This window comes from Anneissia japonica, unplaced genomic scaffold (assembly GCF_011630105.1).
Source record: "Anneissia japonica isolate Jap-2015-1 unplaced genomic scaffold, ASM1163010v1 scaffold287725_len345208_cov150, whole genome shotgun sequence".
NCBI classification, from domain to species: domain Eukaryota; kingdom Metazoa; phylum Echinodermata; class Crinoidea; order Comatulida; family Comatulidae; genus Anneissia; species Anneissia japonica.
The window spans coordinates 32234-47150 of record NW_022737486.1 but is presented as its reverse complement, the minus strand read 5'-3'; the positions used below and the strand labels follow the sequence as shown (position 1 = coordinate 47150).

General features: G+C 32.9%; 1 protein-coding gene across 1 annotated transcript in view; it reads left to right on the top strand.

Moving 5' to 3' along the window:
- Positions 1 to 14917, top strand: part of LOC117117342 (tenascin-like) — a 23962-nt gene that overhangs the window by 2742 nt on the left and 6303 nt on the right. The window contains exons 3-12 of the mRNA XM_033261616.1: positions 1270 to 1425; positions 2157 to 2288; positions 2557 to 2709; positions 3465 to 3593; positions 4899 to 5156; positions 7038 to 7355; positions 9617 to 9696; positions 10619 to 10835; positions 11497 to 11729; positions 12249 to 12327. Coding sequence (XP_033117507.1) covers positions 1270 to 1425; positions 2157 to 2288; positions 2557 to 2709; positions 3465 to 3593; positions 4899 to 5156; positions 7038 to 7355; positions 9617 to 9696; positions 10619 to 10835; positions 11497 to 11729; positions 12249 to 12327 — 1755 coding nt within the window. The remainder of the gene's footprint in view (positions 1 to 1269; positions 1426 to 2156; positions 2289 to 2556; positions 2710 to 3464; positions 3594 to 4898; positions 5157 to 7037; positions 7356 to 9616; positions 9697 to 10618; positions 10836 to 11496; positions 11730 to 12248; positions 12328 to 14917) is intronic.

Here is a 14917-nt window from a genome sequence, read left to right as displayed (position 1 = left end):
AATTCATAGAACTAACTTCATGGCATAGCAAACACTCTTAATACCACACGTCACCACAGGACGAAACTAGACGTATTAAAACAAAGATTAATTAAATCATTGGTAAACGCATACATTGTACCGATTTTCAACAGTAGATTCCGTCTGTAGGCCTATTCTGATAAGCAAGACCAGAATACCAACTAGGCATGCATTACTTAACAGTATCATTATTAATTACAAATTAAATATATAATTTTATCAATTTAACTAGCAACAGTCATTATAATCAATAATATTACTGCATATAATCGCACACTATTATTAGAAATATATCACAATATCGATAGTATCAGACAAGATTCATCTTAACAAACAAACAACGTCTTACTCCGACATAAACCAAAAACCTTCTGTCGATACAACACTCACACAGCCAATGCATTATATTCTCAACCTGGTATGCAAATGTACATGCGAATACCAATAAAACAAAAACAATAGCAATAGCAATGCAATGCGCCACCAATAACGATAAAGAAAAAAAGAAATAACGGAAAACTTTCCGATCCATCACAGTAACATAAGCCTGGGTTAGACGATTCCATTATTTTTTACAGGCCTTCAAGAATCTGGCGTATATCAGTTCTCGCTATCAGTCCAACAACATCACTTATGATTTGTGTGTTTTGGCATATTTGGTAAAGGTATGACTTGCAGAGTCATTGTGCTGAATTGCACACGCTCGCTAATACTACTGAACAGTAGCTGCCATAATGAGGGGCTTAGTAGCTTTATGTTCACGTCATTCCACAATGAAAGGGGCTGAAATGAACCACCCGCATCGGGTTGAGTTCCCTACTCTTTCCAAAAGATGTGCCTGGAGTTATTTGAAGTGCACGCTAGCCAGATGTGGACACTTAACAAAAGTGAACTGGTTTAAGTCCTATGAAAAGACTTGGTTCAAACCTAACCCTGGACATGGAGCATCACGAACCAGCACCGATGTTAGGGCTCTCCATTATGTCATAAATATAAAATATCTCATTCAATTAACACCAATAAAATCTGCTCTGGAAATCTAACATATGGGAATTTTCTTATAAGATTTTAATAGGTAGCATTAAATTTAGTTGCCTATGAACAAATTGTCTGGCACTGCATAATAATGAGCCAGCATTTTTTGATAACTAAGTCATTATTTTAAAGACATTAGCTTGACTTCAGTTATTTGAAACACACTTTGTATATAAAATGCAATGATAATCTATTGATTATTTTTTGATTTAGCTTGTGGTGGCAATACATTTGGAATTACCTGTGAAATTAAATGTACAAGAAGGATAGAAAATCCCCAAGATGCATGTAAAGGCTTTCAGTTTTGCTTACCTAATCCATATGGATGTGACTGTGTAACAGGTTATACTGGTCTTGATTGTTTAACAGGTAAATGTACATTTATGTATTCGTTAAACCATATATCATTTAGTTATAAGTCACAGCATGTGGTAAACCTGCAATATTGAGGTTGTGAGCAAGAGTATATGTGGTTAATTGCTTGTCTCCTCGTCACCCAGAAATATAAATAGATAAATAAAATTTAATAATTTGGAATAAATTGTCTTGATAAAGCATTTACATTGTGCTGATTATTTATGTAACCAGTATCGTGGGAAAACATAATTATATGTTTTGACCAAAAGAAAAAATCACTATACCTAATTGTTTATGTTAAAGAGATACTGTGTTAAAATATATTTTATTTTAAAGAAATTATTATCTTTGTTTGTTTTATGCAATAACATTGTGGTTTTTTTGTATTGGTGCATACTAAAATAAAAGTTAACTGTGGTTATGCAGGTAATTAAAATATACATGTGAAAATGTTTAATGTAAATGTATACAATCCTTTGTTATAAAGCAACAAGAAAATTCGGATTAGGTTCCTGGGGACATGTAGCAGGTGAAGTACAGCCACTACCATGGTAATCAACAGTACATTCATTTTATAGATTGTGTTTTCACAATTTCATGATTATTTATTGACTGTTTTTATTATAAATTATTTATAATATACAGTAGGGTGTTTTTAATATAAAAATGATAAGAATGCACAAGGTGTTTTCCATTAAGTTAATTCATCCAATTGCACCTTTAATATTTCCTTTGAACATCAGATTGTGGCTTTGGTAAGTTTGGTGCGGGTTGCAGTCAGGATTGTCATTGTGCGTCAGGAGGCTGTAACCAGTATACTGGAGAGTGTTTGTCAGGTACTTGTGCACCTGGATGGTCTGGAAGCAACTGCCAAGGTAGTGCTTTAGAAATATATATTGTTTTTACTGGTATTTATATAATTATTGTGATAACTGATAATTTTCATTGTTGTTATTTTTTTAATTTTAAAATAGTAAATGTTTTCAAAAGTCACGTATATCTTGTTGAATAGAAACCTTTAATATTCTCCATTGTTTAATTTTAATCTGTAAACATTTATTCACATAATTTATAATTGTATTAGCATAATATACATAGTTGTTTTTTTAACTTGACTGTTTTTTTTTTCTTCTTTTTTTGCAGTTCCAAGCACTTGTCCTGTTGGTTATTTTGACTCATCTTGTACATTAATTTGTCATTGTCTTGATAATGTTGAATGTGATAAGAATACAGGTGTATGTAGTAATGGAGAATGTGCAAAAGGATATCATACATATGACAGTCCATTTTGTGAAGGTAAGTACAGTGTAAAGTGGAAGGATAAGGAAGTTTTTAAAACAACAGTTTCTTCACAAATGAATTAAAAACAAATAATTAAATTATCAAATTCTGTTGATATTGTTAGGCCATACTAAATCATAGAAATAATAGGAAGTATTGTAATTTTAGAAGGTGGGATGTTGGGAGAAAATTTAGAACCAGTGCATTAATCAGCAACTCTTAGGTAAACTTGCAGAGCCAAAAGTTGCTGCAGCTACAAGAAGTATTTAAAAGAAAATAACATTTTTTAATTCTTCCAAATGTCAGTACCTTTACATTTCAAAGAAAATTGAGCATTCCTACTCTAATAAATACTATTTTGCTTTGTTTAATTTATAATATCATAGGTCCACCTGTTAGTGTGTACATTATAAGCCTTTATTTATATTAGATAATAATGATTTTTTTTTCGCATTTTAGTGCCTATAACCAGGGGGTAAAGGGTTAAAGTTTATTCCAATTTGTCATACAACCCTACTACTTTTCGTTTTCACAGGGGTTGTGTGTTTTTTCGTTCTGGATAAACTAATTGTTTTTATTTTTCCTATTTGAGCACTCACAAAGATATAAATCATCCATCTCAGCATCACTCACAACAGCTCACTACTGATTCAAGTAATCTCTGTGAATAGATTAAGTGAAAGTCTTTGCCAGACACACGTTATTTCAGTTAATGGTCCTACTCTTAATATGTACACAGTGTTTTACAATATTTTGGTGAATTTGTATAGCCTGTCAATCTAGGAGTTATGATTATTATTGTGCCTTGACTTGCTATTGTGACTCTGCCTCTTGTCACCATGAAACTGGATGTGATGGCGGATGCCTTGATAATTGGTTAGGAAACACCTGCACTACAGGTACGGAAAATCTACTTCAATAATTTTTTTTAAAGCAACATACATTTTGTAGAGGCATGATGATATATAGTAAACAAAATAAATCTCTAATTTAACTATACCATAAGGATGGTCAGGTATGGTAAATGTTTAGTTGCAGTCATGGACTGAACATTAAGTAGCATTTTTGTAAACCACAGGTGGGCAGAGTAGGCCCGCGGGCCACATGCGCCCGACAGTGATTTTTTTTTTGCGGCCTGTGAAAATGAATTACAAGCCCTAAGTGTGCGGCCTGACGACCATCTTTGGCTGGAAAACACCTTGTTTTTTTTTCATCCCGGCAAAAAGTAATAGTAAAAATTAGCATATCACGGCCATAAAACGGTGTATGACGGTTTTTAAAAGTGCACTGAAACATCAAAGTTTTGGGTGCAGCCCTCGGAGTTGAATCTAAAATTCACTTTGGCCCTCCGACCCATTTTAATGCAGTTTTAGACAGTATCACGTACAGTATGATAATTCAGCTATCAACTACATCCATCTCATTTTATGTCTATCTTATACTTTTTTTTATATTATTTTCATTATAATGTATGCCTCATTCAGTTTTGTTATATTCAATTGATTAGATCCATTTGTTAATAGTTCAACAATTACCAATAGCTTAATACTGAACACCTATCCCAGTTTAAATAACAGTTACATGGTTTATTTAATTTTTACATCCTGGGTACATCTTGTCAGAACAGCTCAATTCCCTTAAGCCTTACTGTAAAATTAGACTTTGTTTAGACCATTAAAACAAATTCTTGTGTTGGCCAACTTTTTGGGGAAATCCAAAAAAACAGGTAGGTCTGTAGGAAATTTTGTAAAAAAATGTTTTTTTTGTAAACCAGTATTGTGTTTATGCTAAAAGTAGACAATACACAAACATACAACAAAGACCATTTTAAAATCTATATTGAAGAGCAAAACGATTGCATAACACTGTCACATTGCCTACCGTTGCAAGATAAGCCTATTCCAGCCTTTTTAGCTCATTAAAAAAAAATTTTTCCTTGTAGTAAAAAAAAAAACAAACTCAAATTTTGGGTCGGTCGGGTGTGGCCAACACAATATTTTTTTTTAATTTGGCCGTACTGGACCCTATGGGAGAATAGTAGCTTGCTATTGAATATTCATCTCTGTTTAAGGTAAGAAAAAAAATTAAAATCATTTAAATAATAACAATTATCAAATATAACTCTTACAAGAGGCAATATCTTTTTCATCATAATTTATAAATGTTTATATACCTTTTATTCCTGTTTTTGTTTGCTATTCTAGGAATAATTTCAATTTCTAACGCAAAAGTTAATCCACGTCAGATGTCCACATTTCAATGTGACATTCAAGGTGATGTAACTGACATTACCATTCAGTTCCTTATTGATAGTCAACCTGCTGCAGAAACTGGACGCACAAAATCAAATAGAGTTACAACAGTTTCATTTACTGGTGAAGCAAATCCTGATGCTGCATATGTTTGCAAACTTACTAAGGATTCTTATACGGCAAATGCAACTCATTCACTTACTACCTATGGTAAGTTTCAATTATTTACTATTTTTATTACTGATGCCAGCGCCTTGTGTATTCTCCTGATTGTGATAGGCGCTATATAAAATTGGATTTTTAAAAAAATGCTAAAGTTCAATTGTTTTTTCGTGTTTGCATTTTTTCATTATATATAATGATTTATATATTTGTGAGCGCTCAAATAGGAAAAATGAAAATAATTAGTTTATTCAGAATGAGAGAACAGACAACCTCTGCAGACAACCTCTGTGAACATTTAGAAAACAAAAAGTAGTAGGGTTATACAACAAATTGGAATAAACTTTAACCCAGGACCCTCTAGTACTGTTATAGGCACTACAGTGCGAAAAAAAGCCTACCGTCGCAAGATAAGCTGGACCTTTTTAGTTCATTAAAAAAATATTTTTTGTTGTAGTAAAAAAAAACTCAAATGCTGAACCTCAATTTCGAACTTTTTAAAAATTTATTTGCCCTTACTGGACTCTATGGGAGAATAGTAGCTTGCTATTGAATATTCATCTCTGTTAAGGTAAGAAAAAAATAAAAACAATAAACAAACAAACAATAGCAATTATCAAATATAACTCTTACAAGAGGCAATATCTTTTTATCATAATTTATATATGTTTATATATCTTTTATTCCTGTTTTTATTTGCTACTCTAGGAATAATTTCAATTTCTAACACAAAAGTTAATCCAGGTCAGATGTCCACATTTCAATGTGACATTCAAGGTGATGTAACTGGCACTACCATTCAGTTCCTTATTGACAGTCAACCTGCTGCAGAAACTGGACGCACAAAATCAAATGGAGTTACAAGAGTTTCATTTACCGGTGAAGCAAATCCTGATGCTGCATATGTTTGCCAACTTACTAAGGATTCTTATACGGCAAATGCAGCTCATTCGCTTACTACCTATGGTAAGTTTCAATTATTGACTATTTTCATTACTGATGCCGGCGCCTTGTGTATTCTCCTGATTGTGATAGGCGCTATATAAAATTGGATTTTTAAAAAAATGCTAAAGTTCAATGGTTTTTTTCGTGTTTGTATTTTTTCATTATATATAATGATTTATATATTTGTGAGTGCTCAAATAGGAAAAATGAAAATAATTAGTTTATTCAGAATGAGAGAACAGACAACCTCTGCAGACAACCTCTGTGAACATTTAGAAAACAAATTGGAATAAACTTTAACCCAGGACCCTCTAGTACTGTTATAGGCACTACAGTGCGAAAAAAAATATATTGTGCACTTTTTTATGTATTTTTATGTACTTTTTATATTTCTCTTCCCCTTGAATGTATTGAAATTGAATTAATTGAATAATCTTGCAGTTCTTTTATATTATTTTTTCACTTTATTGCGATATTATTCCTAAATTCAACAAATTTGAATTATACGGCAAGTAAAACTCATTCGCTTACTACCTATGGTAAGTTTCAGTCATTGACTATTTTCATTACTGATGCCAGCACCATGTGTATTCTCCTGATTGTGATAGGCGCTATATAAAATTGGATTTAAAAAAAAATGCTAAAGTTCAATGGTTTTTTTCGTGTTTGCATTTTTTCATTATTATTATAGGAAAGTAAGTTTCAATGATTGTATATTTTTGACAAATAAAGAATTTTGTATTTAATGGTAATAATACGAATCATGGTATATTGTGCACTTTTTATGTAGTTTTTATATTTCTCTTCCCCTTGGGTGTATTTTTTGAATATATTGAAATAGAATTAATTGAATAATATTGCAGTTCTTTGATATTTTTTTTTAATTTATTGTATCATTTTTCCTCAATTCACCAACTTTTAAATTAAACTATTTAATATGTACTCAACATATCAAACAATTATACTATTATATTTTATAACTAGTATTTCCAACATACAATGGAAGACCAGCCGCAGAGACGATTACTGGATCATCAGTGAAATTGAGGTGGAGGGAATGGAGTACCAGCAGTGGAGATAGTGGTGATCCTCCCATTATTGGATATGTTGTATATTACAAACAAAGATCTCTATCATCTGAGCCCTTTAGGCAAGCATTCCATGTTAGCAGTCTTACAGCCACAGTGACTGGTTTACACTGGGAAGAAGCGTATAAATTTGCTATAGCAGCTGTCAGGGAAGGTACTGGGGGTGAAGGTCCAATGGGAAGTGTTAGGCTAACTACATCAACAGTTTGTGGAGGTAAATACACTTGAATAATCTAGACAAAATGCAAACCCATTCTTGTCAGAATATTTTTTTTTCGTCACCGCGAAGACATTGTGCACCGTGATAAAAATTGAATTGTAATTGAAAATTACTTTTGTAAAACAAGGTTAATAAGAACCTGAAGAAAGTTACTTTAAATACAATATTAAGTATGAAAAATTAAGCAATTTCTTGAATCAATGAATCCTAATAATCTAAAAAAACTGAACGTTTAATATTTTGAAGACTCAAGGAACGAAATTAGATGTAGAGCCGCCGAGGCCGCCTCCTACTACTGGCCTAGGCCGTATAGCCTAGAATAGTTATGAAATCATCCCAAGATTTTGACCTGTCTGCACCGACCAAAAAGTTAGTGACAGTGACTGTATTCTCTCTCAAATCCTTTGAAAAATGTTTATTTCTTTGACGAATGTGAAAAATTACAAACAAGTTCTTCTAACACAATACAAATTAAAAAAAAGCCTAGGCCTAGTTATTCATGTATCAGTACAGTACTGCTGATCAATGATGGCGCCAGGACCTGCCCGACGGGGAGGCTAAAGGCCTGGGGGAGGGGGGCTAGTGGAGCGAATTGAGTCTCACTTGGCTGGAGGCCACCGGGGGGGGCCGCCTAGGGCCCACTGTGGGGGTCCAGGGGGAGAATTGTTATTACTTATTTGATAGGCATCGAGTTACTATAATATGACTTCATGTACTGTAGGCTATGTTTTCTAATGTCGAAAAACCAAAACATTTTAAATAAAACAAGAAACAAAGAGTATGTAATGTAACCATCTAATTTATATTCAAATCCTCATTCTTGAAAGTGAAATTCTACATTTTGGAAATTTTGCATGAAATCTGTCAACCACGCTGTCGAGGTTGCTTCACCTATCACGATGTATTCAAAGCATCATGAGGCTATCCGAACGAGCCTTTGTCATAACAGAACACAAATTATTTTTAATTAGTGTCACTGAACTATTATTATTATTATTATTATTATTATTATTATTGTGATGAAAAGTTAACACAAATAGTTTAATGAAGCAATATGGTGGCTAAACGAACAATTATATAATTAAATTTTTTTTTATTTGTTTATTCCCCGACAAAATTTACTCGTCTTCTTGGCAAGGGGGGGGGGCTAAGCTTCCCCGATGGGGCGGGGGCTATAGTCCCCAGCCCCCCCTGGCGCCACCACTGCTACTGATGTGTAGTTAACGCGTAGGAATATAAATACGCACACATATACTGATCATATCATTATAGCAACCGATGACTAATACACAGTTGGTTTAAAAACATTAAAGATAGCGATTGACTCATAAAGCAATTAGTAGAACATGCATCGTACACTAGCGGAAAATATTATAATTGGGTTAGATTTAATGCATTCAAAAATTTAACCTTCGTATAATAATTTTCCTATATTGTACTATGTGGAGCTCTACTAACTGCTTATTGTATTATTAAAACTACATAATTTGATGCTGATTTGTAATGATGATGATTTTGGGTGATGGTAATTTATGATGATTTATATTGATAATGATTAAGGATGATGATCTATAATGGCTAATGGTGATCATTGGCTGATGATTTAAGATAGTTTATGGGCGTAGGCTTGGAGTGGTGCACCACCCCCTCCCCCTACCATGACAGCATATTAGATCCACTAAATTGGTTAAATTACTAAAAATGACCATTAAGTTTTCAATTGAATAAGGACTTAGTTCGGTATTTTAATTTTGTGCACCCCCAGGCCGTTAAACACCCCCAGAGCAAAAGCAGCCTACGCCCCTGTTATAGATGGTCATGATCGGATGATTCAAGATTGTTGATGGTGATATTTTATAAGGGTGGTGATGATTTATAATAATGATGGTAGTAAGGATGATTTATGGAGATGATTATAAATTATGATAATATATGGTGGTGGTAAAGGTCAAGATGATTGCAACACCCTATTAGGAACACATCAGGGTAAATGGATAAATAGATGAATAACAATTGATAGATAAATGTAAATTTTTTAAAGTATAAAGTATAAAGTTTAAAGTATACGGTAGATAAATCACTTTGTCCAATGAAAAAGGGGATCTGCCTCATAATTGGCAGCACCATCAAAATTTTATCATAATTTTCAAAAAAATTGTAAAATATTGCTTTCAGCTAAATATTTTGTACATGAAGTATCAATTAATGTAATCTGTAGAATACTCTGTATTTATTTTTCATAATAATCATTTCAGAACCATCAGCACCAGTAGTCAACACAATTTCAAGTTATGAATTTCCTAAAATGATCAGCATTTCCTGGCAGCAGTTGACGGTAAATTGTTCTTTCCGTCCTGTAGATAGGAACGTTTTTAAAGAGAATATTCTATTCTGGTTTCGAACATAGTATACTTTAGTTATCTCTTTTGTTACATAATTGCTTATAACATGGAGGTTTTATGAAAAATAATGGCATGCTAACTAGGTAAGACTTAAAGTAACATTTGTGTTTTTTGCCTTAAAATGGCTGCACACTTTTATTTGTACTTGTCAATCAAACAAATACCCACTATGAATTTTAATTAGGACTCATGAAACAAACATTATACAACCATTTTTCATGTAAATTAAGGTAATATAATTTTTTGAAGATTAAATTAAAATTTAAAACTACATTTATTAATAAGGCAAGTGCAAATATAAGGTCATCAATCAATCAATCAATCAATGTTTAATCTGTTTCCATACTTTGATGGAAATTGCAGTTGATATCCATACATAGATATCAGAATTCTCTTTTTACTTTTTACTTTTTCTACAAATTCAGATAAACCATGTTGGTTAGCTTAAAATAGAACCTGTCTATAGCTTGAATCAGTCACTCCGGATTTCTTTCTTTCAGTTTTGTTTAATCAACAAAAATGTCATTTGTTTGCATTGGATCTATTATTGTACTGATTCCTACCTCTTTTCTATTATTAATTTAGATGACATTTTTTTGGATAAATATTTCCCTGATCTTTAATTTTCAGCAAACATTATTTTGTTTATAATTTTTTTCCTTCCATACGATAAGTGTTGAACTAGTGTTCATTACAGTAAATGTTATAGAGCTGTTAATACAGACATGGACACGATCACTGAGAAAATTACAAAAGAATTAAATTATATCATAATGGGACTTTTTGTTTATACCTGTATATATATTTAGAAAGTCTGTGCATAAAATAATATTTTTATAATTTTTTTCCTTCCAGGTTGAGGAGTCCAAGTGTTCAGCTGGTGTAGATCGTTACACCATATCTTATAGACCTGTTAATACAGACGTGCCCATGGTCACTAATGAAACAACAAAAGATTCTTATACAATAATGGGACTTGAAACATACACAGAATACAGCATCTCTGTAACAGCAAGTAACAAAGATTTCCCTGGGATGGCAGGAGTGGTGCAAGTGTTCTCACCTGAAGAGAGTCAGTGCTTTTTCTAACCTTTATTCAGGTTATCAAGTTCTATGTGACAAATAACTGATTTGCTTAATAATTATTCATGTGTGGTATGACATCATCATGTCCTTATATGGGTGAGATATGATGGTAAGACCATATATGGGCAAATCACAAAACACCTGATAGAGTGGACAGAGATTTATAAGTGTTAGACTAGTTTTAGTTGTACTAAAATGTTAAATATTAATATTATAAAACAATACACTTTTCTTAGATTTCACACTGTTTAAAGTTTAACAGATAGAATTCAAATTTTATTATATTGGCAAATGGCAGAGCGATCAAAGCAGGGGTGCCACAACATATAGCTTGCAAATGGGTTTCATGATCGAACATGTCTTCTTTGATTAGGACTATGAACATATTTACATATTTGGCTCATGTGCACTATAAAGAACAACTCTTGAAAGAACCTAGAATATCTTTCAAGACGAGTCTACTCCGGTGCACTGGTCCTTACCTGTGGACAGATAAGTTTATGGTACCAGTTTACCAGGTAGCTCAGACAGGAAGTGACCCTTTGTTTCCTTTTGATTACTTTACATGCTGACCTAATTAAAGCCATGTTAACGTGGTTCTTAGCTCAAGTCACAAAACTGTCTATATTCACATTCCAATCTTTTAGAACCTCCGCCTCCAGATGTCTCAGCAGTACATGAGGGTACATACCTCACAGTTTCCGTAATGCCATCTGAATCAATTGGCAATAATCAGTACGGGGACATAAAGGGGTATGATATAAGATACAGATTAGCTGATAGTGATGAGGAGTGGATTGATGTAGCAATTACAAAAGATCAAGGAAGCAATGGTTACAAAATAACAAGCCTAGAAACTGATGCAGACTATGAAGTCAGTGTAAGTAAAGCTGGTGCTTCTTTCAGTATACAGTATTAAATGATGTACATTGTTTAAATGATGATTTTGAATAATTATCAAATTTTATTTTATGCTTGTTAATGCATCTGCCACCATGAAATTAAGGAATTATTTAAAAAATAAAGTGCTGCTGTGAAATCCCCATTCAGAAATCGTATCAATCTTCCTCACAATATATAAAACATTTATCAATGCAATAGCTGAACTGCTTTCATCACTTTTCTTACGACTACAAAATATTAATTTAGGATTATGTGTGTCCTATATGGTTTTTTTTTATGGATCAACCCGTCGTGGCATGGGAATACAACATTTATTTATCTGCCCGGGTACATGGTTATATTTTTTTTTCTTTTTTTACTATAAGCATCATTATTGATTTAGGTAATCTCTTTGATATTTATACTACCTGTCATTACATTTATATTCTGCAAGTGGTACATATATCTTAATGGTAATATGTGTCACCATTAGCGAGAAAATATGTTTTCATTCTAGGCTAGAGTTATCAACGGGGCAGGTGCTGGATACTGGAGCTGCTCTACCAAAGCAGTAACAGGTTGTAGTACAGGAACAGGTAGGCTTAATAGTTATGTATTTATTATTAAATAATCTAACATTGATAATGATATTTTTTTATTTGTGTGTTTAGCAAACCTTAATGAATCAGTTCTTTTTAATAGTCAAGATTTATTTTGCACCAAATTCAGTCACATCAGCCCCACCATGGTTGCAGATGAGGTTTTCATTTTTTTTTTTGGTATAGTACCTAAATTGTCAGATGTAAAATTTTATGAGCTTGATTATGTGTTTAAGGTACAGTAATGCTAGGGTACATTCAAAGGCTTTATATTTATGTTGGCCTGATTGAATTGCTTGCAGCCAGCGGTGGCGCCAGAAATTTGCCTACAAGGGGTCCGATATGCCCGACAGAGGGGTCCGAGCGAAGGGGCTGATGAACCATCGGTTGATGGCCCGGAATAAAAACTCCCTTTTAGGGTTCACAGGGGGAGTTTTCATTTAAACCACAATATTAGGAATTGGCAGTCAAAATAAGGTTATTTGGATAGGCAAATTATTATTTTTGATAAAGATGACCTAGTTGTGTGTCGGATGACAGAGGTGTCCAGACCTGTCTGATGGGGGTGGGGGGGCAAATAGCAGTCAAAATAACATTATAACCATCTCCCCCATCCCCACTGGCGCCACCACTGCTTGCGGCTTGTGGGTCAAATTTGGCCAGGGTCCCACTCGAGTATCCTAGTGTGTAGAATCAGTGGATTCGTCAAGCAGCATAGTAGAAATAACAGTAGGTCTCGATCCCTGATTTCAAATAAAAATAATAGTTTTTAATCATTGTTTAAATATTGTAATTTTAGTACATTTATAATTTTTATCATGCTCTTTCTCAATAACATTTTCATTAATATTTGGTTAATGTGTTTTATAATTTTTAAATCTATCTACTTCATCAGAACCCCAAGAAATAAAAAAAAATAGAATCACCATGTTTTTAAAAATAGAATTATTACAAAAAAAAAACCCCAAAAAAACCTGGTGGGATGGGGAGAGTTTTTTACGGCCTTTAATAGGATGGTCCAAAAAAGTGCTTTTAGACCACAATAAATGATTTGAATGAATGAACTGATGAATGAACAAGAAATAAATGTTGGCAGCATCTGCTATCAAATTACACTTTTTAGGCCTATTGACAGCAAAGTAGTGAGGTCAAGAAAGGAGAATTCATGGTTCCTACTAATCTTTTTACCACTTTACACTACAATCTTAATGTAATGTCAAGTTTTTTTTTGGGACCTAAATCGGCATGGCTTTACAGAGTATAATCTCGTGAATAGACTCGGTAAGAAGAAGAGGACCTGGGTTATGCATTGCCACAGGCTTCTACAGTCACAGATATTAAAATGTCTTTGCTATTTTAATGTTATTAATGTATTAATTGTATAATACATGCTCCTAGTATTGAAGTGCATGCCATTGTGTGGGATTCAACACGATGGCGTGCATTTCAATGGCGTATGTATTACACTATATCTGAGATGAATCAGTGGACCTTTCTGTGATTATTATTATTATTATTATTATTATTATTATTATTATTATTATGTTCCATAGAATCATCTATCCCCGGATTTATGATTGCATTAGTGGTTGTTCTTTTCATCATCATCATCTTTCTTCTTTTCTTGGTATTTGGCCTATACTACAGGTATAGTTTCTGAATACATAAATCATTTCAGTTATTTTAATAAAACACTTAAAAGTGTTTTAATATTAAGGATTACATGTATAGTGTATCTAGCATCTTAACTTAATGTTTCTCTATTGCACTTTGCCATTAATTTTTTTTTTTCAATTATTTATTCGGTCCAACTCAACACAATAACAAAATGTGTTAACATCAGATTGTGGATGTATCGGCTTGATCTTGTGGACTTTTTCTGTATCATTTTAATTTTTATTTATTAAATGTTATTGAGATGTGTATATTTATAATATTGTTGCTAATTTTACATATAGTTCAGGCTTATTTGTATATGAACTTACTTGATTCTCAATTTATTTACACATAACATTATTGGCCGTCTGTTATCTTTATTTGTTCTTATGTTCATTCACTCGTTCATTTTTCATTTGTTCATTTTTCATTTGTTCATTCGTCCTTCTGTCTATCCATTTCTATCACTCATTATTTTATTTATATATTCATCGACTTATCAACTGACCGACAACCAACCAACCAATTATTCATCTTAATACTGTATTCACTTTGAGTCTAAGTCTAATACATATGGACTATTCCAGATACATCCCCACAAATGGGAACAATACGGATAAATGTCAAGTTCAAGTGACAGCAAATACCCGGGTAGTTGAAGAAGAAAATGAACTTGATAACTATACCAAGCTCGTCAAAGATGATTTGACGCAGGAAAATCAATACGATGCCATCCAAACAGGGACTCAAGACACGTATGATTATGCAATGCCACAGACAAGTAGACTTGAGGTAGCTACAACAGAAGAAAACGTTCGAGTTACCGGAGGCGAAAATGAGATCCCAATGAAACGTATGGGACATGAGTCTGACTCGATTAATAATGCTATTCCTCAATATGCAAACATAAAATAATCACTCTTTACCATAT